The 24679-nt window shown below is 40.8% G+C and overlaps 1 protein-coding gene and 1 long non-coding RNA gene across 2 annotated transcripts in view; one reads left to right on the top strand and one right to left on the bottom strand.

Moving 5' to 3' along the window:
- Window positions 1-27: 27 nt before the first annotated feature.
- LOC138763587 (uncharacterized) lies at window positions 28-3848 on the top strand. Its single transcript, XR_011357672.1, has 3 exons — window positions 28-83; window positions 411-507; window positions 1237-3848. It is a non-coding gene; the product is annotated as an uncharacterized lncRNA (long non-coding RNA).
- Window positions 3849-7204: 3356 nt separating this feature from the next.
- LOC138765307 (hippocampus abundant transcript 1 protein-like) overlaps window positions 7205-24679 on the bottom strand; it is a 29335-nt gene continuing 11860 nt past the window's right edge. Inside the window, 11 exon segments of the mRNA XM_069942352.1 lie at window positions 7205-7405; window positions 8636-8799; window positions 12511-12608; window positions 15704-15769; window positions 15771-15814; window positions 18226-18297; window positions 20013-20126; window positions 20527-20745; window positions 21800-21914; window positions 22874-23001; window positions 23354-23416. Coding sequence (XP_069798453.1) covers window positions 7205-7405; window positions 8636-8799; window positions 12511-12608; window positions 15704-15769; window positions 15771-15814; window positions 18226-18297; window positions 20013-20126; window positions 20527-20745; window positions 21800-21914; window positions 22874-23001; window positions 23354-23416 — 1284 coding nt within the window.

The raw sequence follows: 24679 nt of genomic DNA, 5'->3' as shown, positions 1-24679 counted from the left end.
GGATCGAGTGCGCAAGCGCCAGAGATCAAAGGTCAGCGGGTTGCGCGGCAACCAAGTTCCTACTTTTCCATTGTCCCATGAAAGTAATTGTATTCACTTACTTTTTCAGTTAAATCTTTGTCAATGGGGTTTAATAGGATTCATTTACAGATTAATTTCTAAAATATATTGAGTTTCTATGAATAAAATTAAGAGTGCCATTTGTGTACATCATTCACTTATTCAATTCAAGATAGTACATAGCTAATTTATCTTTGGATAAATGTACTCTAAGATTTTTCCTTTTGTTAGCCCTGTAGATGACAGATGTTATAATGGGGTTGCTTCCTTACTTCATACGTTTTGGTCCTGTTCAGCATTAGATCACAATTGGAAGGAAATTTTTAATGTATTTTCCTGTATTTTCTCAGATACTTTTCAACCTCATCCCATTACAGCTTTATTTGGTGTGGTGAGAGAGAACAGTTGATTAATGGAGTCAGATTGCCACTTTAATGGCTAGAAGAGGTATTTTGCTATCCCTCCCAGTTATGCTCAATGGATGACCCCAACCTTATCATGCTTGAACCTCAAAGATTAGATGTAATGTTTTGAAAACTGAAGTTTAATAAAATGTGGCACACTTTTATGGAATATTTTAATGTTTAATGAATAATAGTGGTTTACTCTTTTGCATGCAACATACAAAGTGTTTATAGTCTCTTCCTGAACTTATTTACATATAAGTGGCAATTCACCAACATACTGTTACTGTTACCCTTTTGGTGATTTAACAAAAGAGAACAAGCTGCTGGCTTGCCTTGAGTTTGGGGGTATAGATTTAGGATAAGTTAGTTAGTCTTTTTTTCCTTGTTTGTTTTTCTGCAGGAACAAGATATAATGAATTCTGTCTATTTATTTTTAGTTATGTTAATTTTTAATTCATTGTAATTGCTCTGTACCTGTATAGCATATTTTTCTTGTTCTTATATGTTTTGTCTGCATATAAATTCAATAAAAATTATATTTAAAAAGTTTACATAATCGTTAGAGTAAAAATTAAAACCACATTTAAACAAAATGTGAAGGCTAATGTAATTATAAATTGAAACATGCCATTCAATGCACTTTTCTTTGATATAGTGTTTTTGAAATGAAAAAAAATTTAATATAATTTGTGGGTGAAAAATGAAGATGCATTGTGATGTCTCGTATAGGGATTCATGTGCTAACATTGAATCTTGTGGTTCTCAACAGGATCAATATGTTTCACTTGCAATTGTGACTCATCAGTAAACGGACTGTTCTGGCATCAAATGCTGCCATTGAAGATGAAGGGAATGGTAGGGAAGAGGTATATTGGTATTCTTGTATGTATGACTTGGCTCGATTGATGTCCCATTCACAATGAGTTGCAGGCTGATCAAGTGTCCAATGAGTGTTACTAACAAAAGATCTTGCAATTTAAAGGGAAAAAAAAAATCAGTGAAAGGGACTCCAGTGACTTGTTTAACAAAATTCTGGCCAGTGAGGTGACAGACACAGTGTGAAAGAAATTGATTTTTTCATTTCCAAACTCTGTGCTCTTATTATTTTTGTGGATTAACAAAAGAAGAGTGAATTTATCAGGGACACTACCAAGATCAACACAATTGTGACCCTATCCTTGACATAAATGCCCTGAACTGTATTCCATAGCAGCATCAGCAGCAAAGGGTATGGCCAATGAAATCAAAAGCACAGCAGTGACAACCTTCAATTAAAAATCTTTAATCATATCGTTTGCATCAGCAAACTATCAAAGGACAAACTGGTCTGAACAAGGAAGATGCCTCTTACCAGTGGTTGAAGAACTGCTCCAGGAATCAATGTGAATTCCATCCATGTCGAGCACAACAGACACAATTTTCACCTTGTGATACGTCCAACAAAAATACAGAGAGAAAACCTATTTCACATGTACACCTTTGACCTCATTAATACTTTTGGACCCCTTATTAGATTTGGCAGCCCACAGAAATCTGTCTTCATTGTTCCACAACAGCATGTACCCCATGATACTAATCCTCATGTCTACAAATGAACAAATCTCATTGAAGACCAGTGTGGCTGATCATTGTCCAAAAATATTTCTCAATCTTTCCTGCAACAATATTTTACCTTGCCTCCAAAAAAACATCCTGCTGGAGAGGTGCTAATCTTCAAGCTTAACAGAAAACTTTTCACATAAAGCTACTACACTGACTCATGTGAAGTCCTGGCCCGTGACCATCCAAAGTGGAGAAAAGAACATTCAGGATGGCGTTGAACCTCAAAGCCATACAGTGCCCTGCGTATGGTTTGGGAGAAAGATTTTTTCCTTTATTTTCCTGTGCTCCAGTTTTAAATTTGAAATCAAACAATTGACGTGATTAAAATGCACATTGCAGATTTTATTCAAGTTTATTTTTTGTATACATTTTGGTTTGACCATGTAGAAATTAAAGCACTTTTTAATACATAGTCTCCTTATTTCAGGGCACTATATTATTTGTGCCATAGCAATGGTGTTTATATAAAAGTAGTCATGTTTAGTACTCTGTTGCACTTCCCTTGTATGCAATGATTACTTGAAGTCTGTGATTCATAGACATCACCAAGTGCTGAGTATCTTCTCTGATGATGCTCTGCCAGGCTTCTACTGCAGCCATTTTCAGCTCCTGCTCGTTTCTGGGTCTTGTCCCTTTCAGTTTTCTCTTCAGCATATGGAAGATGTGCTCAATTGGATTTAGATCAGGTGATTGACTTGGCCATTCAAGAATTTATCAATTTTTAGCTTTGAAAAACTCTTTTGTTGCTTTAGCAGTATGTTTGGGATCATTGTCTTGCTGTAGGAAGAAGCATCATCCAGTGTGTTTGGAGGTATTTGAATTTGAGCAGGTTTCTCTCCACCTCAGAATTCATTTTGCTACTGTCATTAGAAGTTACATCATCAATACATTGCACCAGTACTTGTGGCAGCCATACATGCCCAGGTCATAACACACTCACCACCAGGTCTCATAAATGATGTGGTATGCTTTGGTTCTTGGCCAGTTCTTTTACACCTCCACATTTGACGGCAAGAACAATCATTCTGACACAGGTTATAATCTGTCTACAAGACCTTTTACCAGAATTCTTCGGGCTCTTATTAATGACAAACTGTAATCTGGCCATCCTGTTACTGTGGCCAACTAGAAGTTTGCATCTTGCAGTGTTGCCTCTGCATTTCTGTTCATGAAGTCTTCTGTGGATAGTAGTCATTGGCACATGCACACCTGAAGTGTTTCTGATCTGCTGGACAGGTGTTTGGGGATTTTTCTTAATTATATATGTGAATTCTTCTGTCATCAGCAGTGGTGGTCTTTCTTGGCCTATCAATTCCTTTGCAATTACTGAGCTCACCAGTGTACTTTCTTCTTAATAATGTTCCAAGCAGTTGATTCCGTTGTTTCCTCTGCATCTCTTGAGAATAAACTTGTGTTTTGTACGTTGATCTCAGTCTGGTACTTAACCTGTGAAACTCACACGAACCTTCACTTACAACACTATGTATAAAAAGTGCTGTAATTTCTACATGGTCAAACCAAGATATAGACAAATAAAGTTGAATAAAATCTGGAATTTGCACTTTAATCACAGGTGAATTATTTGATTACACATTCAAAACTGTGGAGCACAGAGGCAATAAAGGAGGGCACTGGAAAGCAATGGTACAATCTTACTACAGGTTTTATGACTGGATGAATAGGAATGTCTATGAAAATAAAAACCAAATTTACCCATTTTGTATCATTACATTAATCTATCATTCCAATTAACAGGTTATTTTAGTCTGAACTGACTAATTTGTGGTTTTAATCATGTTTTATTTGTGCAAGTTATATACACAGTAATTTTATACTTTTGAGAGGTTCAACTCTCAATTAAAAAAAGTGATTTCAAAATCAATACTGTGTGAGATTCTATTTATATCTTGCTGCAAATTAGTGCATTATCAGAACACTTTCAAAAGGTTTTCTTCTAACAAAATAACTATACAATCATTTTTTTTATTTGTCTTTTTTGTGATATAGTAAAGCCAGTTGCTTAGAATTGAAATACTTTACACAATGACTCTTACTTTACATATTGTTCAGGAAGGAATTTAACACAGTGTCTTCAAATATTTGAATCTAAATGATAATTTTTTTAAAGCTTGATCAGTTACATCAATATAATGGCTTGTATAAGTGTTTATTATAATTTGGGAGGCGAATAGTAACTATTAATGGCACAAAATATTTTATATCTATGCATATTTACATTAAGTTCTAAAAATAAAGTTGATATTTGAATTTTTAGTTAATTGTTAAAAATCACCATCTTTGAGCACAAAATCCTTTAGCTTCTGCATATAATTGTGGAACCATGCTAAACCTCAAATCATTTATGATGATAGTTTTATCATCAAGTATTTTAACAAGTTTTGAATGAAATTGAAATTGTAATTGCCCAACACTTGAATTTAATGAAAACAAATTCTGCCCCTATTGTCACCAATGAACAGAAGCTGAAAACAAATTCTGCCCCTATTGTCACCATTGAACAGAAGCTCAATTGGATCAGTTGAGACTAAATCAATGCGTCACCTTCTAACCAAAATGCCTTCTAATATCTCCTCTCTCCATCACTTAGGCAGTTCCCCCTGCACTGAAGATGGCATCTGTCCATAGCAGTGGGTGGTGGTATCAAAAGATGCCAATGTGGAAACTGCAGACTTTTCCAGAAATGGGGCTGAGGGGACCCCTTCCACTGAATGGGAAGATGTTGCTAAATGAGTCAGTCAAATATTAAAGTAACCAATATGAAGATATAAATGCAGCTTTCAGAAATTGAGTTCAAATAATCACACCATAGAATGAAATGTACATTTTTAGGATTTTCAATGTACTGCATTTACTACATTTTTTCTTGATTCTGATAACAGATTATTTGAAAAAGTTAAGGTAGAAAATTTGTCATGGTGTTTAATTATATTTACCACAGAAGAGTTTTACTAAAAAAGACCACTATATTAAGACATTAACATACAAAATACAATTTCAGAGCTGCAGGTATAAAGTTCATGTTTTGTACCTGGCTCACTACCACAGCGATAAAAGCATCGAAAGAGTGGCATTACAAAATATTTAAATGGAAAAATCTGTCACATCAAAAATACCCCAGAAAACAAATAAGCATTTAAGGCAAAATGCCTTTTCAGGTAGCTTTCTGAAGCAAACCAAAGTGAGGTCAGGTGAACATTGCATTCAGTTCTCAAGAGCAAGGCATTCCAGCACCAATTAGGCTGAAATATTCTCATTTTACATGATAGAAATATAGAAAATCTTTAAAGTTAATTTAAAACAATGTTTGATGTGAAATGATCCAGATATATACAGAAATGAAATACATAGTATGCAGTGTTTAATTTCCAAATTTCATGCTGCCTTGAATACTTACAGATAAATTGTCACAACCAGCTTTCACTTTGCATTTATGTTCTACTTCAACATTAAGGCTCAAGTATCCAATCATTCTTGTTTCCATAATAACCCTGCACAAACTCATTTTTATATATATATATATAACTCCAGCATACATTGACTACAGTTTTGCATCCAGCCTGTCATTAATATTCATTGCATCTTTAAATTATGCAAAGACACTAACACATTGTGTTGAATAATTTTCTTTCATATGGCACAATTTACATTTTAGCCATGTCAATAGGAAATGGAGAAGCATCAAATAAGAATTCTCCAGTAAAAGAAGCCTCACAGAAAAATTCTTGTGTAAAATTCATGTATGCAACCAACCTCATCTCATAATTGCACTCCTACAGGATCAAGACAACCCTGAGTGCTGAAATTACTGGATTCAAAAGTCCTGTGTTTTATCCACTTTTTCTTTGGCTTGGCTTCGCGGACGAAGATTTATGGAGGGGGGGTAAATGTCCACGTCAGCTGCAGGCTCGTTTGTGGCTGACAAGTCCGATGCGGGACAGGCAGACACGGTTGCAGCGGTTGCAGGGGAAAATTGGTTGGTTGGGGTTGGGTGTTGGGTTTTTCCTCCTTTGCCTTTTGTCAGTGAGGTGGGCTCTGCGGTCTTCTTTAAAGGAGGTTGCTGCCCGCCAAACTGTGAGGTGCCAAGATGCACGGTTTGAGGCGATATCAGCCCACTGGCGGTGGTCAATGTGGCAGGCACCAAGAGATTTCTTTAGGCAGTCCTTGTACATTTTCTTTGGTGCACCTCTGTCACGGTGGCCAGTGGGGAGCTCGCCATATAACACGATCTTGGGAAGGCGATGGTCCTCCATTCTGGAGATGTGACCCACCCAGCGCAGCTGGATCTTCAGCAGCGTGGACTCGATGCTGTCGACCTCTGCCATCTCGGGTACTTTGACGTTAGGGATGAAAGCACTCCAATGAATGTTGAGGATGGAGCGGAGACAACGCTAGTGGAAGCGTTCTAGGAGCCGTAGGTGATGCCGGTAGAGGACCCATGATTCGGAGCCGAACAGGAGTGTGGGTCTGACAACGGCTCTGTATACACTTTGTGAGGTTTTTCAGTTGGTTGTTTTTCCAGACTCTTTTGTGTAGTCTTCCAAAGGTGCTATTTGCCTTGGCGAGTCTGTTGTCTATCTCATTGTCGATCCTTGCATCTGATGCAATCTTTGCAATGAGCTCTCTGAACCCTTCTCCATTAACAATGGCGTGAAGCAAGGCTGTGTTCTTGCACCAACCCTCTTTTCAATCTTCTTCAGCATGATGCTGAACCAAGCCATGAAAGACCTCAACAATGAAGACGCTGTTTACATCCGGTACCGCACGGATGGCAGTCTCTTCAATCTGAGGCGCCTGCAAGCTCACACCAAGACACAAGAGAAACTTGTCCGTGAACTACTCTTTGCAGATGATGCCGCTTTAGTTGCCCATTCAGAGCCAGCTCTTCAGCGCTTGACGTCCTGTTTTGCGGAAACTGCCAAAATGTTTGGCCTGGAAGTCAGCCTGAAGAAAACTGAGGTCCTCCATCAGCCAGCTCCCCACCATGACTACCAGCCCCCCCACATCTCCATTGGGCACACAAAACTCAAAACGGTCAACCAGTTTACCTATCTCGTTTTATCCATTAGTTTTTTTAAAAACATGTACCAGTAGTTTGGAATCACAACAAGCTGTTGTCATACGCTAGTATCTTGAAGCAGAGGTTCTTTAACTTCAGAAGGGAGCTGTGGATTGTGTGCATGGTTACCAACATGTTTCTTCCAGCTGCTGGATCTTACAGACATATTTCTATACTCTGGGATGAAGAAGGCAACAAGCAAACCCAGCAATACTGAGCATGCTCCAAATAAGAACGGCAGTCCAGGAATGACTGAACTCTGTTCAAAACAATAAAATAAAAAATATCATAATAAAGTCAAAGTTCAGATTTATTGTCAAAGTACATACATGACATCACACAAAAACCCTGAGATTTTTTTTTGCTGTGGGTCAGGCAGAATTTTACTCAGTAGTACAGAAATTTGTACTAAAATATGTATGCAAAAATGGGAAATGTAAACAAAGAAAAATTTAAACAAACTGACAGTACAAAACAGAAAATACATGTTCAATAATAAATAATGTGCAAAGTAAGTCTTTAAATGAGTAAAACATGCAAGTGTGCAGATGCCATAATTGAAGTAAAAACAATGCTAAAGAAACTCAGCAGGTCACACAGCGTACTTTATATAGCAAAGATCAGGTGCCTGTCCATCTTTTGCTTATACCTTGATGAAGGACTCAGGGCCAAAACATTGGTTATGTATCTTTATCTTTGGTATATAAAGTACATTGTTTGACCTGCTGAGTTTCTCCAGCATTGAGTCCTTAAATGAGTCTCTGATTGAGTTTGTTGTTTAGGAGTCAGATGGTGGAGGAGTAACAACTGTTCCTGAACCTGGTGGTATGAATCTTGTGGCATCTATACCACTTTCCTGATGGCAGTAGTGAGAACAGATCATGTCCTGGGAACTGTAGATTATTGATGATTGCTGCTGGTCGCTGACAGCAACGTTCCATGTAGATTTTCTCAATGGTGGGGAAAGTTTAACCTGTGTCCACTACTGGGCTGTGTCCACTACTTTTTGTAGGGCTTTCAACTCAGAGATATTGGTACCCTCATACCAGGCTGTGATGCAGCCAGTCAGTACACTTTCCACTACACATCTGTGGAAGTTTGCTAAAATAAATCAAATATCCTTTTCACATTCACCCAACTCTCATTCTTACCAGACAAATGGAATTAGATACTTTAATGATCTCCAGGGCTCCCTGAAAATATATGGACCTCCTAATCTAATTTAGGCTAGAACATTCTAATTTTTAAAAATAAATACAATTAGCAATATAATTAACACCAACCATAAAACTACAGAAATTGGATGTCTTTTAAAACCTTCTTCATGTCAAAAACTTTTAGCATGTTTACTGTGTCTAGATTCCCAATTTGAAATTGGAAACAAATAAATGAACAAGTGTGCAGGTGATCCTTTTATGCTTAATGCTATATTAATTTTTAAATATTAAAATATAAAACTATATTTTGTAAAGTAAACAACTGGTCAAACCTGCTGAGAATGGCTTTCTGCTTTCTTACTGTCAGATGATCCTGCATGATTCTCCAGTGCCTCATTTAGTTCAACATGAAAAATATAGAATATAAATCCATAAAGTGCAGGCCCTAGACCATTACACAAACCTCGAATTCCTGTGATCATTCCTTGAACAACACCTGAAAAACAATGAGAATTGAGTCAGAGTTTAAATTTAGGAGCTCAAAAGTTCTTAATTTTAGATTTAAAAAAATAAATGTATTCCTTCAACAGGTAACACTCAAGTCAAAGCCACATTTTATTGCTGAACTGTGGAAGTCTAGATAAATAACAGTGGAAGCCTAGATAAATAAAACTGCTTGCACTCTCAGCAGTGGTTAACTGAAGATCATTCAAATACAGCTTACTTTAAAGACAAAGGTGTGGCGGCTCACCACTAGGCAGGCGAACCAGCCCCACTTGTAAGCCATGTGGCGGGGCAGCCAGCCAAAATGGCACCGTCGGGGGTGTTCCCTTCCTTCCAGCACGGGGCTCAGAAGCCCGCGCTGGGGGACCACGTGACGCCCGGGTGATGTCAGCGCCCTCCAGCGCGGTTCTCAGCCAGGTCTGGGCTGGGAGTATAAGTGCAGCCCAGCAGCCTGGAATAAACTAGTCTGCTCACTGAGCTCAACCCGTCTGGTTGTGTGTGTTATTGCAGGAGCAGTGTAGCCGCTGCTACAATTGGTGACCCCGACTGGTTCAAACGTCTTTGAACCCATCATGAGTGAGCCTGGGATCAGCGCTATAGCCGTGAAACTGCCTGAATTCTGGGTTCAGGAGCCGGAGACCTGGTTCGGCCACGCAGCGGCTCAGTTTCACCTCTGCCAGATTTCATCCGACATGACCAAATTCTACCATGTGGTCGCTGCCCTGGACCAGGCCACCGCCTGCACCTCGTTCAGCACCCACTTGCTGAAGACAAATACGAGACCACCAAGCAAGTGATTACCAGATCCCTCGGACTATCCAGACACCAGTGTGCCGCTCGGATGCTGCACCTCGATGCCCTGGGGGACAGGTTCCCGATGGAGCTGATGGATGAGAAGTTTGCACTTATGGGTGAGCACACCAACTGCCCATTCTTTGAGTGCATTTTCCTCAACCATATGTCTGGGGACATCTGGCCGCTGCTTGTCCAGGAGAGCTTCACTGACCCAAGGAAGGTCGCCCAGATGGCCCAAGAGCTATGGCTCGCACGATTCCCGGAGGGCTCAGCAGTCCAGCAGGTCACGAGGCACAGGCATGACCATGCCAAGCCAAGCCCACCCCAAGCACTGCGGTAGAGCAAACAGCCCCTGCAGGGGCCCCCAAGAGCATAACCAAGGTCACAGCATCTGCTCCAGGCTTCTGCTTCCACCACCAGCGCTGGGGAGCCAAGGCTCGGAAGTGTCGTCAGCCCTGCCCGTTGCAGGGAAACGACCAGGCCGGCCGCTGTTAATGGCTGCGGCAGCTGGCCAAGGACACAGCCTCCTCTACCTGCGGGACTCAGTCAGAGGCCGATGGTTTCTCATTGACACTGGAGCCCAGATCAGCATCATCCCAGGCACACCTGTTGAGTCCAGGAACCAACCTCATGGACAGAAATCTGGACGTATGGAGACAAGACAGTCCACTTCCAGATCAGCCAGCAAAAGTTCGCTTGGAGGTTCACCGTCTCGTCCCTCCCGACTGCCATCCTGGGTGCAGACTTCCTCCTCACACACGGGCTTCTGGTGGACATTCGAGATAGGCACCTGGTGAATGCCTGTTCCTTCCAGGCCATTCACCTCGACGGCTCCCGATCGGAGCAACCGCAGATGGCCACGATCAGCACGCCCAGAGACAAGTTCCAGTGAATCCTTGATGAGTTCCCGACACTCCTCAAGCCACAGTTCTCTGCTGCTTTGCCATGCCACGGGGTGTTCCACCACATCCCCACCCAGGGCCCACCGGTTCACGCCAAGGCACGCCGGCTTCCGCCTAACAAGCTCCAGGTGATGAAGGAGTTTTCTCACCTGTTGGAACTGGGGATCATTCGGCAGTCAGACAGCCCGTGGGCCTCGCCACTCCACCTGGTCCCAAAAGCCTCTGGTGGCTGGCGTCCCTGCGGAGACTATCGGCGGTTCAATGAGGCAAGAGTTTCTGATGGTTACCCCATCCCTCACATCCAAGACTTTACGGTCAACCTGCACGATGCGAGAGTTTTTTCCAAGGTTGACCCAGTGCGCGGATATCACCAGATCCCGGTGCACCCTGAGGACATACCCAAGACGGCCATCATCACCCCCTTTGGCTTGTTCAAATTCCTGCACATGCCGTTCAGGCTCAAGAACGCCGCTCAGACCTTCCAGTGCCTCATGGACTCTGTGGGAAGGGACTTGGATTTCATCTTTATTTATTTGGACGACATCCTCTTTGCCAGCAAGGACCAGGTGCAACACAAGGCCCACCTACTCGCCTTTTTCACCTGGCTGGCCGATTTTGGCCTTACCATCAACCCGGCCAAGTGCCAGTTCGGGAAAGAATCCATGCAGTTCCTGGGTCATACCATCACAGCCGAAGGAGCCATGGCCGCTGCCTCGAAGGTCGCCGCTATCAGGGAGTTCCCTCGCCCGGACAGCCTCAAGGGGCTGCAGGAGTCATGGGTATGGTCAACTTTTACAACCGCTTCAACCCAGGAGCTGTGCGGATCACGCAGCTGCTATTCGCCCTCATCGCAGCCAAGCACACAACACTCACTTGGAACCCAAAAGCCTGCATCGCATTCGAGGACACCAAGGACGCCCTTGCGAAGGCCACCATGCTCGTCCACCTGCACACCGATCTGCATATGGCAATCTCTGTTGATGCCTCTGCCATAGCCGTTGGTGCCGTCCTGGAGCAGCAGGTGAATGGACATTGGAAGCCATTGGCATTCTTCAGCCGCCTGCTCCGCCCACCGGAACGCAAGCATAGTGACTTCAACTGTGAGATACTGGGTACGTACCTGGCAGTGCAGCATTTCAGCTATTTTTTGGAGGGGAGAACTTTTACCATCTTCATCGACCACAAACCCCTCACCCAGGCGCTCGCGAAGGCAAAGGATTCCTGGTCAGCCCGCCAGCAGTGTCACCTCTCCTTCGTGTCGGAGTTTACCACCGACATTCGGCACAAGGTGGGGATGACAATGTGGTTACTGATGCACTCTTGCAACCGGGCATCTGCGTGCTGACGCTCGGCCTCAACTTCGACTAGCTCGCCCGGGACCAAAGGTCTGATGAGGAGACGAGGGCCTTCAAGACCGCCAACATGGGCCTGCGGTTCTGAGACCTCCCAACTCCAAGCGGCGAAGGCACCATCCTGTGCGATATCTCCTTGGGCACCCGACGACCAGTGGTTCCCCAGCAGTAGTGCAGGCAGGTCTTCCGTCACATCCACGACCTTTCACATCTGTCCATCAGGTCCACGGTCTGGATGGTGGCAGAATGGTTCGTATGGCATGGGCTGCAGAAGCCGATTGTGGGCTGGGCCAGAACATGCACCCATTGCCAGATGTCCAAGGTGCACAGACACACCAGGGCACCCATACAGAAGCTCGAGCATGTCCGGGAACGGTTCAGCCACATTCACGTGGACATCATCGGGCCCTTACCCATTTCCCAGGGCAACATTTTTTTGGACAAATAACAAATAAAGGTAAATCTGCCTTGCCTGCAGAAAAAAGAATCTCAGGGTTGTATGCGATGTCATGTATGTACTCTGACAATAAATAAATTTGAAGTAAAATGATGAGTGTAAGAGATTCTAAAAGCTACTCCTATTATGGTGGAAAGATTAAAAAAATAAATTGAATCATTCAGCACAAAGATTACAAAGTCCCAAGCAAGTTTTACCTTGTTGGTCTGATTCAGCATTCCTTGACACCAGTACACTCACTGCTGGAAAAGTAATGCTGGACATGGCTGCCACTGCTCCTGCAGCCCATATCATCCTATAGTCTTTTCTTCTTTCTTTTCTTTGGCTTGGCTTCGCGGACGAAGATTTATGGAGGGGGTAAAAGTCCACGTCAGCTGCAGGCTCGTTTGTGGCTGACAAGTCCGATGCGGGACAGGCAGACACGGTTGCAGCGGTTGCAAGGGAAAATTGGTTGGTTGGGGTTGGGTGTTGGGTTTTTCCTCCTTTGTCTTTTGTCAGTGAGGTGGGCTCTGCGGTCTTCTTCAAAGGAGGTTGCTGCCCGCCGAACTGTGAGGCGCCAAGATGCACGGTTTGAGGTGACATCAGCCCACTGGCGGTGTTCAATGTGACAGGCACCAAGAGATTTCTTTAGGCAGTCCTTGTACCTCTTCTTTGGTGCACCTCTGTCATGGTGGCCAGTGGGGAGCTCGCCATATAACACGATCTTGGGAAGGCGATGGTCCTCCATTCTGGAGACGTGACCCACCCAGCGCAGCTGGATCTTCAGCAGCGTGGACTCGATGCTGTCGACCTCTGCCATCTCGAGTACTTCGACGTTAGGGATGAAAGCGCTTCAATGGATGTTGAGGATGGAGCGGAGACAACGCTGGTGGAAGCGTTCTAGGAGCCGTAGGTGATGCCGGTAGAGGACCCATGATTCGGAGCCAAACAGGAGTGTGGGTATGACAACGGCTCTGTATATGCTTATCTTTGTGAGGTTTTTCAGTTGGTTGTTTTTCCAGACTCTTTTGTGTAGTCTTCCAAAGGCGCTATTTGCCTTGGCGAGTCTGTTGTCTATCTCATTGTCGATCCTTGCATCTGATGATATGGTGCAACCGAGATAGGTAAACTGGTTGACCGTTTTGAGTTTTGTGTGCCCGATGGAGATGTGGGGGGGCTGGTAGTCATGGTGGGGAGCTGGCTGATGGAGGACCTCAGTTTTCTTCAGGCTGACTTCCAGGCCAAACATTTTGGCAGTTTCCGCAAAGCAGGACGTCAAGCGCTGAAGAGCTGGCTCTGAATGGGCAACTAAAGCGGCATCGTCTGCAAAGAGTAGTTCACGGACAAGTTTCTCTTGTGTCTTGGTGTGAGCTTGCAGGCGCCTCAGATTGAAGAGACTGCCATCCGTGCGGTACCGGATGTAAACAGCGTCTTCATTGTTGGGGTCTTTCATGGCTTGGTTCAGCATCATGCTGAAGAAGATTGAAAAGAGGGTTGGTGCGAGAACATAGCCTTGCTTCAAATGCACAACAAAATGTATCACAGTAAAGTTCTGAAATAATAAAGGAAGAGGGATCGCATATATATTTGGGCCATTCCCTAATGGAGGATAAAGATGGGAAATTTCTATACTACAAACATTTTGGTAGAAAAATATTCAATCCAATTCCAAAAACTGTACAATTTCTCCTCTTATAATTTCAAAATTTTTAAATAAAGTTCCTCAGGACAAGACTAACCAAAATTTATCTGTAAAATAATGGTTATAGGACATTTATTATAATGAGTGAGAAAATATTCATGTGTCTATCTAGAAGCCTCTTAAATGCTATTAGAACTGCCTCCACCATTACCCTTGGCATTCCATTCCAGGAACATACCACTCTCTGTGTAAAAAAGAATATGACATTTCTTCCACCCATCCTCACCTTAAACACATATCCACTGGTATTTGTTACCCTGGCAAAAGATTCTAACTGTCCCCCTCCCCCCATCAATGCCTCCTTATGATTTTATAAAATGTGATCAGGTCTCCATTCAGCAGATCAGGGGAAATAATCTGTTTGCCCATCCTCTCTGTCCAACGGCTACGTGCACTATTCTGGTAAACCTGCAACTTTCCATAACCTCCACATCATTCCTGTGATGGGAGTGATGAAAATTGCACACAAAGTAATTTCTTGAACATGTTCCACTTGTCCTGGAATGGAGCCCAAAGATCAATACATTTGAAGCCCTCCCTCCTTTAGCAGTCCTTTGGCTATATATTGAAATGCATCATCTTCCAATTTTTTGCCTCACTAGTATGTGGCATGGGTATTTATCCAAAAGTGTTACAACCCTGGTATCCTAGCTCCCCAAAATAATTTTGCAGGACTCCATCTATGGACTATAACCACTGGCTGCTCAACCTCTTTCAGACTGTTCTGTACCTGTTCAGTCATGTTTGATCCTGGTACTCGGGAAGCAACATAAATTCCAGACTTGCAGCTACAGAAACACTTATCTGTTTTCGTAACTATGTCAACTCACTCTTCCCTGATTGTCGCGACTGATCCAGGAGTTGCTGCTATCCTCTGAAAGGTCATCTCTTCCAACTGTATCCAAGTCAATCTGTTAATGAGGGGAATAGACATAGGAGAGCCATGCACAATTTGTCCATTCCCTTTACCTTTCCTAATGGTCACAACTACCTGCAGACTGCACCTTAGATGTGACTATATCATTATAACTCCTATATATAATCCTGGATCACCCTCAGTTCATCCAACTCCAACTCCTTGATGCAGTCAGACATGAACTGCATTAGACGCACTTCCCCAGGTGGAGACACCAGGGCCACTGGAAGTTTTCCTGGTCTTCTGCAACCTGCCGGAGGAGCATACTCTACTCTGACTGCCATCCCACCACTAACAATTAAGGGAAAAACAAAAACCTTACGTGTCTCTTAGCACTCTTTGCTGATGCCTTTCAAGCCAAAGCCTTTACCATTTATCACAACATTTGGACCTCAAGAACTGCCATTCCCAAAACAAGCACTTCAAATGGCTGCTTCACTAGAGATTGACTTTCTTTCTTTTATTCACTGCACTCATTGGAAGCTCTCATCACCAGCTGATACTTTTTAAAAACTCTCAGATTTTTAATTATCCAATCCCACTGATGACCAGTGACAGAACTGCAGACCTTTGACCTGATCCTTTGGTTGTGGAAATGTTCAACTCTTGTCTATTGCATTTTGATTACCATGCCTGTCAGCTAATGCTGTTGCAGCTGTAACAGGTAATTTTTGTTAAGATATAGGAGTGCTTCTTCCAATTGCAATAGATGTCCATTTAAATACTTCAAACACTATTAAAGATCTTTTTGAAGACTAAATGTCTATGAGAAAAAAAAATTTAAATTATATACCATGGTTCAGAGCCAAAGCCGTACCAGGCCAATTGTAGCATTTGGAATCCCAAACCAAGTAGAATTGTTTTTATTTCCATTGGATCTCATCAGCAAACCCAGAATTGCTGTCTGGGGGAAAAAAAATTAACAGTTTCAGCAAATTTTATTTCTTGAGTGCTCATCACATAAAAGAAAATAATACAATTCAGAAGGGAAAATATGGATGGAGCAAAGATATTAGAGAAAATAAATGTTTTATATGTTTTGAAAGGTGGCAATAGAAAAGAATGGGGGCTGAAATGAGGCCCTCAATGACAGAGGAGGACAAGGAAACAAGTGTGGAATATTCAAGAGTGGAATATGCACAAAATGAAAAGCAATTTGACAAGAATCATAGTCAATCAGCCATGGTGTGGGTGTCTGAAAAGTACAGAGCTGACCATTTTAGGGACATAAGAATTGATTCATTTTGAAATACTTAGAAATATTCAATAGACAATAGACAATAGACAATAGACAATAGGAGCTGGAGTAGGCAATTTGGCCCGTCGGGCCAGCACCGCCATTTTAGATCATGGCTGATCATTACCATCAGTACCCCTTTCCAGCCTTATCCCCATAACCCTTAACTCCGTTACCCACAAGAGTCTTATCTAACTCTCTTTTGAACATAGTCAGCGAATCCGCCTCTACTACCCTCTGTGGCAGAGAATTCCACAGATTCACAATATGAAGTGACCTTCTCCAATTTAGATGTCACAAGGCCCGGCTGGAACCCGTCTAAATCTGTGAGCAACAAGCTTACTGCAGTCACCACTCTTCTTTCAGAGAGAGTGGTAACATGGACTTTGACATGGTAAACTGATTGGCAAGATCAATCCCAGAAATCTGTTTATAAATTCCTAGCATCAAAAAACAAACCAAATTAAAGATTATTTTAAAAATAATAATTAAAAAATTAAAATACAACATAAGAAAATATGCTAAATTAATTGCATTACTTGAAATCTGCTTATTTTAACATCTACTCTATTGGTTATGGGATTTTAAAATGAATTAAGCTGAACCCATGTAACTCTACACTGGCACAAACTCATTTAGGCAAATTTTTCTAAATAAATGTTAGAAATGGCAGATAATCCATGAAGAATCCAAAACTGAAGCAAAGTTTGAATGATAAAAGTAACGACCTCTCAGCAATTCACACGAGAGACATTCAGGTATGTATCAGAATGTTACTATTCCCAATGGCCACCAAATGTGTTCCTTTAGAACAGTGGTTCCTGACCTTTTTTAATGCCCCGCACCCCTAAAATTTTTTAATATGTTCTCGCACCCCTTAAAGTAATAATTTATTTAAGAATAAAGGTGAAGGTGATCAAAACAAATTTGTATAATCAATTTTTAATATATAAACAAAAATGAAACATATGGAAAAGAAAAATTACAACAAATTAAAAGTTGCATAAACCCTACAAAAAAATTAAATTTTCATCCATGCATGAAATTTCTTTAAAAAAATTAAAGAAGTAATGTTCAAATGTTCATAAACCAATTTAAATTTAACGACTCTTTTGTTCCTGTTTATTGTTTAAGAGTTTTTCAAAACGTGGCACTTTGTTGCTGATAGCAACCTGCACGTCTGCCTGGGCACCCAAGCGATTTCTAGATTTCTAGAATATGTCGTCGCAAATGGGATGAGCACAGTTAGTGCTTTTTCACAAAGTCTTGGAAACATCTCCTTTGCCGAACACCAAAGTTTTGCTTTCAAACTGCATTTCAAGAACACGATTTGTGCGCAGTTCAATAGGATCTTTCTTCAGCTCTTCATCATCTGACATATTATCCAAATTGAAGGAGTATGGATTTATTAAAAAAAAACTGGAATGCCATCTCACACCCCTGGTTGGGAAACCCTGCTTTAGAGAATAGGAACAGGAAGAGTGAGCAAAAGCAGGTCTCTGGTTTTATTTATTTCCAATGAATTAGTTAATTATGGGGAAAGAATGAACAAACTTCCCTAAAAAGCTCCTGAATTCCCATTCAAAGCAAACATTTTTTTTTAAAGCATTATAAAGCCAACAGAAGCAGAAGTTTTGCACCTCAATATATAATTCAGGAACATTAAGACTGTCCAGTATTCTACCAATGTCAAATAACCAGATAAATTTTTATAAAATATTTGAAAACAGGAAAAATAGTGTATATTACCTGAAATTGGATTTTGGCTGTTTAAAAAATATGGGAAATGTGATTAAAAACAAATTAAGCTGGTTGGAATTGGAGCTGAAATGCACATTTCCAGTGTAAACGATTTTAAGAATTTGTATTAATTACCACCTACATTTCCCATGCATGGCATGGAAAAGATTACTAAATTATGGTGTGCTTATCTTCCTTGCTAAATGTAATATTCTTTTCAAGGAAGTGGAGGCAAATTAGATCAAAGTCATGAGATTCTTAAAAGTGACCACAGTGTAAACTGCAAAGGGGGAAGGAAGAGTTCGTAATTGCCACAAAAATTCCATCTGGATACTTACTTGTGCAATAATGGAGAGAATTCCAAGGATAGCTATAAACACAGTGACATTTTCTGCTGAAAATCTCATGACCTAACAGAATAGTAAAATAGTAAGTGTACTGTTCTCTATTTAATAACCAAAAAAGCTATGTTAGTTATCATTTCATACAAAAGGTTTAACTTTAATCTCTTATAACTGAACAATACCATTAATTCTTGTACAATTTGTGGTAAATGGCAACAAAAGTATATCCAAGTCATAAACTGAATACAACAGAATAATAGAACAGCCAACAACTTTTTTGAGGATTATGGTTTAGAGCAGTTATTCTCAATCCTTTTTTTTAAAGCTCTGGCCCTTTAGCTCTCTGCTCTAAGTTTATGGGCCCCTTCCCTGTGAAGCAGTCAAGTTTAGTCTGTTTCTTCCATAGTTCTCTGACTACATAAAACAAAAAATATTTTATTATTTCAGTCTATGGACTCCCCTTAAATGTACTTTGGGCCTCAAAGGCCCATATAGCCCCCATTGAGAATAGGGGCTTAGGGATGTGCGCCAAACAAACAAATGAGACGAGGTCGGGTAGGTAGTGTGGAAGTTGAGCAGAAGGGCCTGTTTTCATGCTGCATAACTCTATTTAAATGATACTGGATTTTAATTCAAAAGTAAACGACTATAAATGCTGGAAATCTAAATAAAAGTAGATTTAAATGGATCAGACAACATCTTCAGAAGGGAAGAGTTTAAGGTCAATGAAATTTATGTAAAAACGAGGTTTGAAAAACAGAGAAAGGAGAAAATAACAAAATAAGCAACACAAAAAATGCTGAAGGAACTCACTGATTCAGGCAGCATCAATGGAAATCAAGACAGTTGACGTTTCAGGCCAAAAACCATTCATCAGGAAACGTCAACTGTCTATAGCTTTCCATGGATGCTGCCTGAACTGGGGTGGTTTTCCCAGGACTTTGCGTTGCTTCAATTTCCCAGCATTTGCAGACTTCTTGTTTACTAGGCCATGATAGGAATGTGTTCAGGGAGATCACAAGAGAGAATAATTGACAAAACATATGGTAGTTGAAGGACAATGAGGATGCCAATGCAAAAGGAAACAAATGGTCAGCCAGAGAAGGTATAATGAAAGCTATTTTTTTCAAATTACAAGAAAAATACAACAGATCCTGAAAATTTAAAATGAAAGTAGAAAGGGCTCATTTTCTGAAATTGATTAAATTTAAGATTCAGCAGGCTGGAAGGTACCTAGCTGGAGGGTGAGGTGATGATCTTCCAACTTGTGTTGAATTTTTTTGGATTGAAGGGTCAAGGCAGGAGTCAGGTGGGATTAGGGTGGCAAATTAAAACGACGGGCACAGGAAGTTCAAGCTTAGGACTGAATGGAAATGCTCCAAAGTAGTGACTCATTCTCTCTGCAGTCTTTACATTTCTTTCTTTGGCTTGGCTTCGCGGATGAAGATTTATGGAGGGGGTAAAAAGTCCACGTCAGCTGCAGGCTCGTTTGTGGCTGACCAGTCCGATGCGGGACAGGCATTTAAGGCATTTGTAAAACACTCAGTATATTACATGCTGCAAATGGTATTTAAAGAATCAATGGTTTTAAAAATTATTACTGCATTTGTCAGTCAGCATCACATTCATTGGGTATAAATTTGATCTTATTAAACTGCAAGGTCTCATTGAACAGTAGCTTTTGAGAGATATATCCCCATGCTCAAAATAGCATTAAAACATTAGTATTGATGACTTTTGGAATTTCTGTAGGCTACAAGGTTTCCAAAATGGTTTCATACCTGTTGGAGGTAAAGAAAAAAACTGGAATACTGCCCTGCTTCCGGCAGATAGGAGAGAAAAACTGTGATGCAGATAAGAAGAATGGTTGAGTCTTGGACAACCTTCTTGAGTGACTAGGATTTTTTTAAAAAATCACAGGTATTAGTTTTAACAGTGATCTCATTGCAAACCAGCCTTTTTGAATGTCTGAAAAGTAAATTGATAATACATTCAGCCAGTGAACATGCCCACCTTAGAAGGTATACAATAGCAAATGAAGCAAGTAGGGTTGAAATGATCATACAAGCTTTAGTGATATTTATCATTTTATGTAAGCGTTCAACACTTGAATCAGAAAAGTATAACATATACACATATGATTCAATATATACTATATTGAAGCAGTGTAAAGCTGCATCTCAAACAGGCTACAATCGAGAAATCTATTACAATTTTAAATTGGGGAATGTTAAACTTTCAACATGAAGCTGTATTCAAAGTGTATATTATTACCTAATACATTGTTCCACTTACTGCAAATGGATCAGCTTGCTCCCAAGATATGGGCGCTCCCCAAGATGAAGGTCGCATTTTTTCAGGAAGAGACTCTGGCACAGCCACCAATATGAAGCAAATATTTAGCAAAGCAATTGCGGTGGCAAGAATAACCACAAGATTATCCCCATAAATTCCACCAAGGTATGCACCAATGGCTGGGCTAGTAACTAAGCTTGCAGCAAATGTGGCAGAAACCTAGAAATAATAAAGATTAGAATAGTTTGTGCAATCCAAAAAGTTAGTTTATAAGAGAAAGATGCCATGTTCAGATCACCAAATGCAAGATTCAACCAACCAAAGTTTAAAAAAAAAGTCTGAGCATTCAGTAATTGCAAGGTTACTTCCCTTACTTTAAATCAATTATTCAGGAGAATTAAACAGAGACATTGCTTTTTGTTTGACCACATTTCATAAGATATTATTTAGGTTAAAATTTACATTTGAAAGTATTTTTTCATATAATTGAAGTACAAGATTAGTTACTTAAACTTTTTAAAAAAAAGATGCTAAGTTTATGGACCAATCGAGCCAGCAGTCCAAACTGGGAATGGAATTGATAACAAGAGGACTTGGTTAGTGGTAGAGGCAAGAAATTGTATGTATCCAAAAATTATCCAGCAGGCAGTGTTAAAAGTGGTGCTGGAAAGTAACACATACAGAGGACCTAAAAAATTAAAGCAGAAGACAAGATTATGGGAATGTCAGAGAAGTCATCAATAGAAAAAGCTTTGCTCTGTTCAGATAAGGATGAACCGAAAGCTCCAGAGTTAGACAATGGAGCAATGTGATGACTGCATTGATAGCTACAAGCAGATTGAAGTTCATAAGGATGGAAGTGAGAAGGATACATAAATAATGCCTGATGGTCACCATGAAAGGATATTAAATCTTTCAAATGACCTTCTTTGACTGCTCTTTTGTGGGAAAGGCTGAAACCTTATTGCAGCTTTTGAATGTGACATGGGGAAAAAGTGCATGGCTTCTAAGGCAAGAATAATCTGAAGGAAAATAAAGAGTGGCAGCTAGAATTCATTCAATTCGCTTATCACCTGGTTATTGGTGAAACAATTGCAACTATGACCTGTGGAACACAATGCGCAATTCAACTAGAAATTACTAGAAGTTATCATAAAGCATTAATATTTTAAATAGAATTTTCAGCTTTTATATTAAATATTAAATCATTTTCCTGTGTGTCCTGAATTAAATTAGTTCTTGATCATGATATATAATAAATATTTTTATTTACCAATCCATAAGCCATACTTCTTTCATGTTCCTGGGTTATGTCAGGTACATAAGCAAATACCACAGAGAAGGTTACGGCAGACACTCCAGACACAGAGATAACTGCAAAATACCACCTAAGGAAAAAAAAATACAGTATTCACATCAGAAGAAATTCAAAAGAATTAGCCCACATAGGCTGAAATATTTCCTTTTCCTTTCCTGTGTTAACTTTTAGGATTTTAAGAACTCCTTCACCAGACATCTCTTGAAAATCCACGAAGGAATCCAATTTTATTCAGCAAAGATGAATAACCAAAGTTGATTGCGTAAGAAAATTAAAAAGAGCCCATGTAGCATTTATTTCCCCAACCTTACTTGTTCAGGATAAGAAGTTACTGCAGTTCGACTGTCAAAGACAATCCTAAGCTGCCTTTGGGGAGAGAGCTCTACAATTTAGACTTGGTGATAGATTTCAAAGTCAAGTTCGTGTGCTACATATTGTAAATTTGCAGGTAGTTCTAGTCCCATGACTGTCTTGCCTTTGTCCTTCATAATGGGGCCCATATGGCCCTCCTGGGGCCATATACAGGGAGTCACAGACTGAAATCAAATTCAAAAAAATGTTTTTAATGTAGTCAGGAGAGAAGTAAGGAAGAAACGAACTAAACTTGACTGTTTCACATGCAAGGGGGCTCATTAACTTTGAGCAGCAGAGTCCAAAGGAGACCCTAGCCCCCCCAAAAAAAGGTTGAGAAGAGCTGTAAAGCATCAAGGTTGCTAAATTTAGCCTTTTTTCTCACCATACTATATAAAAATACTCATATGGCCCTCCTGGGGCCACAGCGCATTAAGGGACAGGGAGTCACAGACTGAAATCAAATTCAAAAAAATGTTTTTAATGTAGTCAGGAGAGAAGTAAGGAAGAAACGAACTAAACTGGACTGTTTCACATGCAAGGGGGCTCATTAACTTTGAGCAGCAGAGTCCAAAGGAGACCCTAGCCCCCCACCCAAAAAAGGTTGAGAAGAGCTGTAAAGCATCAAGGTTGCTAAATTTAGCCTTTTTTCTCACCATACTATATAAAAATACTCACCATGGACTAATTTTCATTAAAGGAATTGGAGCACACGTGAAAAATACAGTCAGCAGCAGAAATGATTTTCGCCCCCACACATCAGAAAGTGCACCTATCAAAGGTGCACTCAGAAATGATTGCAATCCCTGTTGAAAAGAGAAATCAACATGTGTTCAATTTTATTATCATTACATGGCATATTAAATAAATTAAATTTGGCAACTACACCACAACAGGGTTTTCCTGCACTTGAATTATTATTTCAACAACTATAAATAATTTAAACCATCTAAATTATTATTTAAAGGTTCTGATTTGGTATATCTAAAAAAGAGAGAAAAGTTCATTTATTATGCAAATTTCTTCTTGTAATCCAGCTAAACTTCCAGCTCTCTGTCTTCAAGAGGAAATGATTATTTAATCGGACAAATGCTCTTCGAGATAAAGAGAGTAGTCCATGTGAACAGTTTACAGAATTCCTGATAAATTTATCCATACCTTTACACCCTGAATTAATCCATTCATCAAAAATGTATGCTTTGGAAATGTCTCGCGCAAGACCTAAGAAATATGTGAAAATAAGATATCTATCACAATATTACTTTATTAAAACAAAATCAGCTTGTCCATGCACAAAATGAGAATTTTTATCTAACTGTTATAATAACTTGAAATAAAGTGAATCCCCTCTGCAATAAAATATGTCATTTGCAGTGGATTAAATGCCACAGTTTTAAATGCCACCTTTTAAATAAGAACCTTTATGTCTTCCTTATTGGGTGTCCGTGAACTACTCTTTGCAGATGATGCCACTTTAGTTGCCCATTCAGAGCCAGCTCTTCAGCGCTTGACGTCCTGTTTTGCGGAAACTGCCAAAATGTTTGGCCTGGAAGTCAGCCTGAAGAAAACTGAGGTGCTCCATATGCCAGCTCCCCACCATGACTACCAGCCCCCCCACATCTCCATCGGGCACACAAAACTCAAAACGGTCAACCAGTTTAACTATCTCGGCTGCACCATTTCATCAGATGCAAGGACCAACAACGAGATAGACAACAGACTCGCCAAGGCAAATAGCGCCTTTGGAAGACTACACAAAAGAGTCTGGAAAAACAACCAACTGAAAAACCTCACAAAGATTAGCGTATACAGAGCCGTTGTCATACCCACACTCCTGTTCGGCTCCGAATCATGGATCCTTTACCGGCAACACCTACGGCTCCTAGAACGCTTCCACCAGCGTTGTCTCCGCTCCATCCTCAACATTCATTGGAGCTTCATCTCCAACATCGAAGTACTCGAGATGGCAGAGGTCGACAGCATCGAATCCACGCTGCTGAAGATCAAACTGCGCTGGGTAGGTCACATCTCCAGAATGGAGGACCATCGCCTTCCCAAGATCGTGCTATATGGCGAGTCTCCACTGGCCACCGAGACAGAGGTGCACCAAAGAAGAGGTACAAGGACTGCCTAAAGAAAGCTCTTGGTGCCTGCCACATTGACCATCGCCAGTGGACTGATATCGCCTCAAACCGTGCATCTTGGCGCCTCACAGTTCAGCGGGCAGCAACCACCTTTGAAGAAGACCACAGAGCCCACCTCACTGTCAAAAGGCAAAGGAGGAAAAACCCAACACCCAACCCCACAAACCAATTTTCCCTTGCAACCGCTGCAATTGTGTCTGCCTGTCCCGCATCGGACTTGTCAGCCACAAACGAGCCTGCAGCTGACGTGGACCTTACTCCTCCATAAATCTTTGTCTGTGAGCCAAGCCAAAGAAAAGATATATATGTGTGTGTGTGTGTGTGTGTGATAAAGGTCCTG

This window comes from Narcine bancroftii, chromosome 5 (genome assembly GCF_036971445.1).
Source record: "Narcine bancroftii isolate sNarBan1 chromosome 5, sNarBan1.hap1, whole genome shotgun sequence".
NCBI lineage: Eukaryota > Metazoa > Chordata > Chondrichthyes > Torpediniformes > Narcinidae > Narcine > Narcine bancroftii.
Note: the sequence above shows the minus strand (reverse complement) of the source record. Positions and strands in the feature narration are given on the sequence as shown.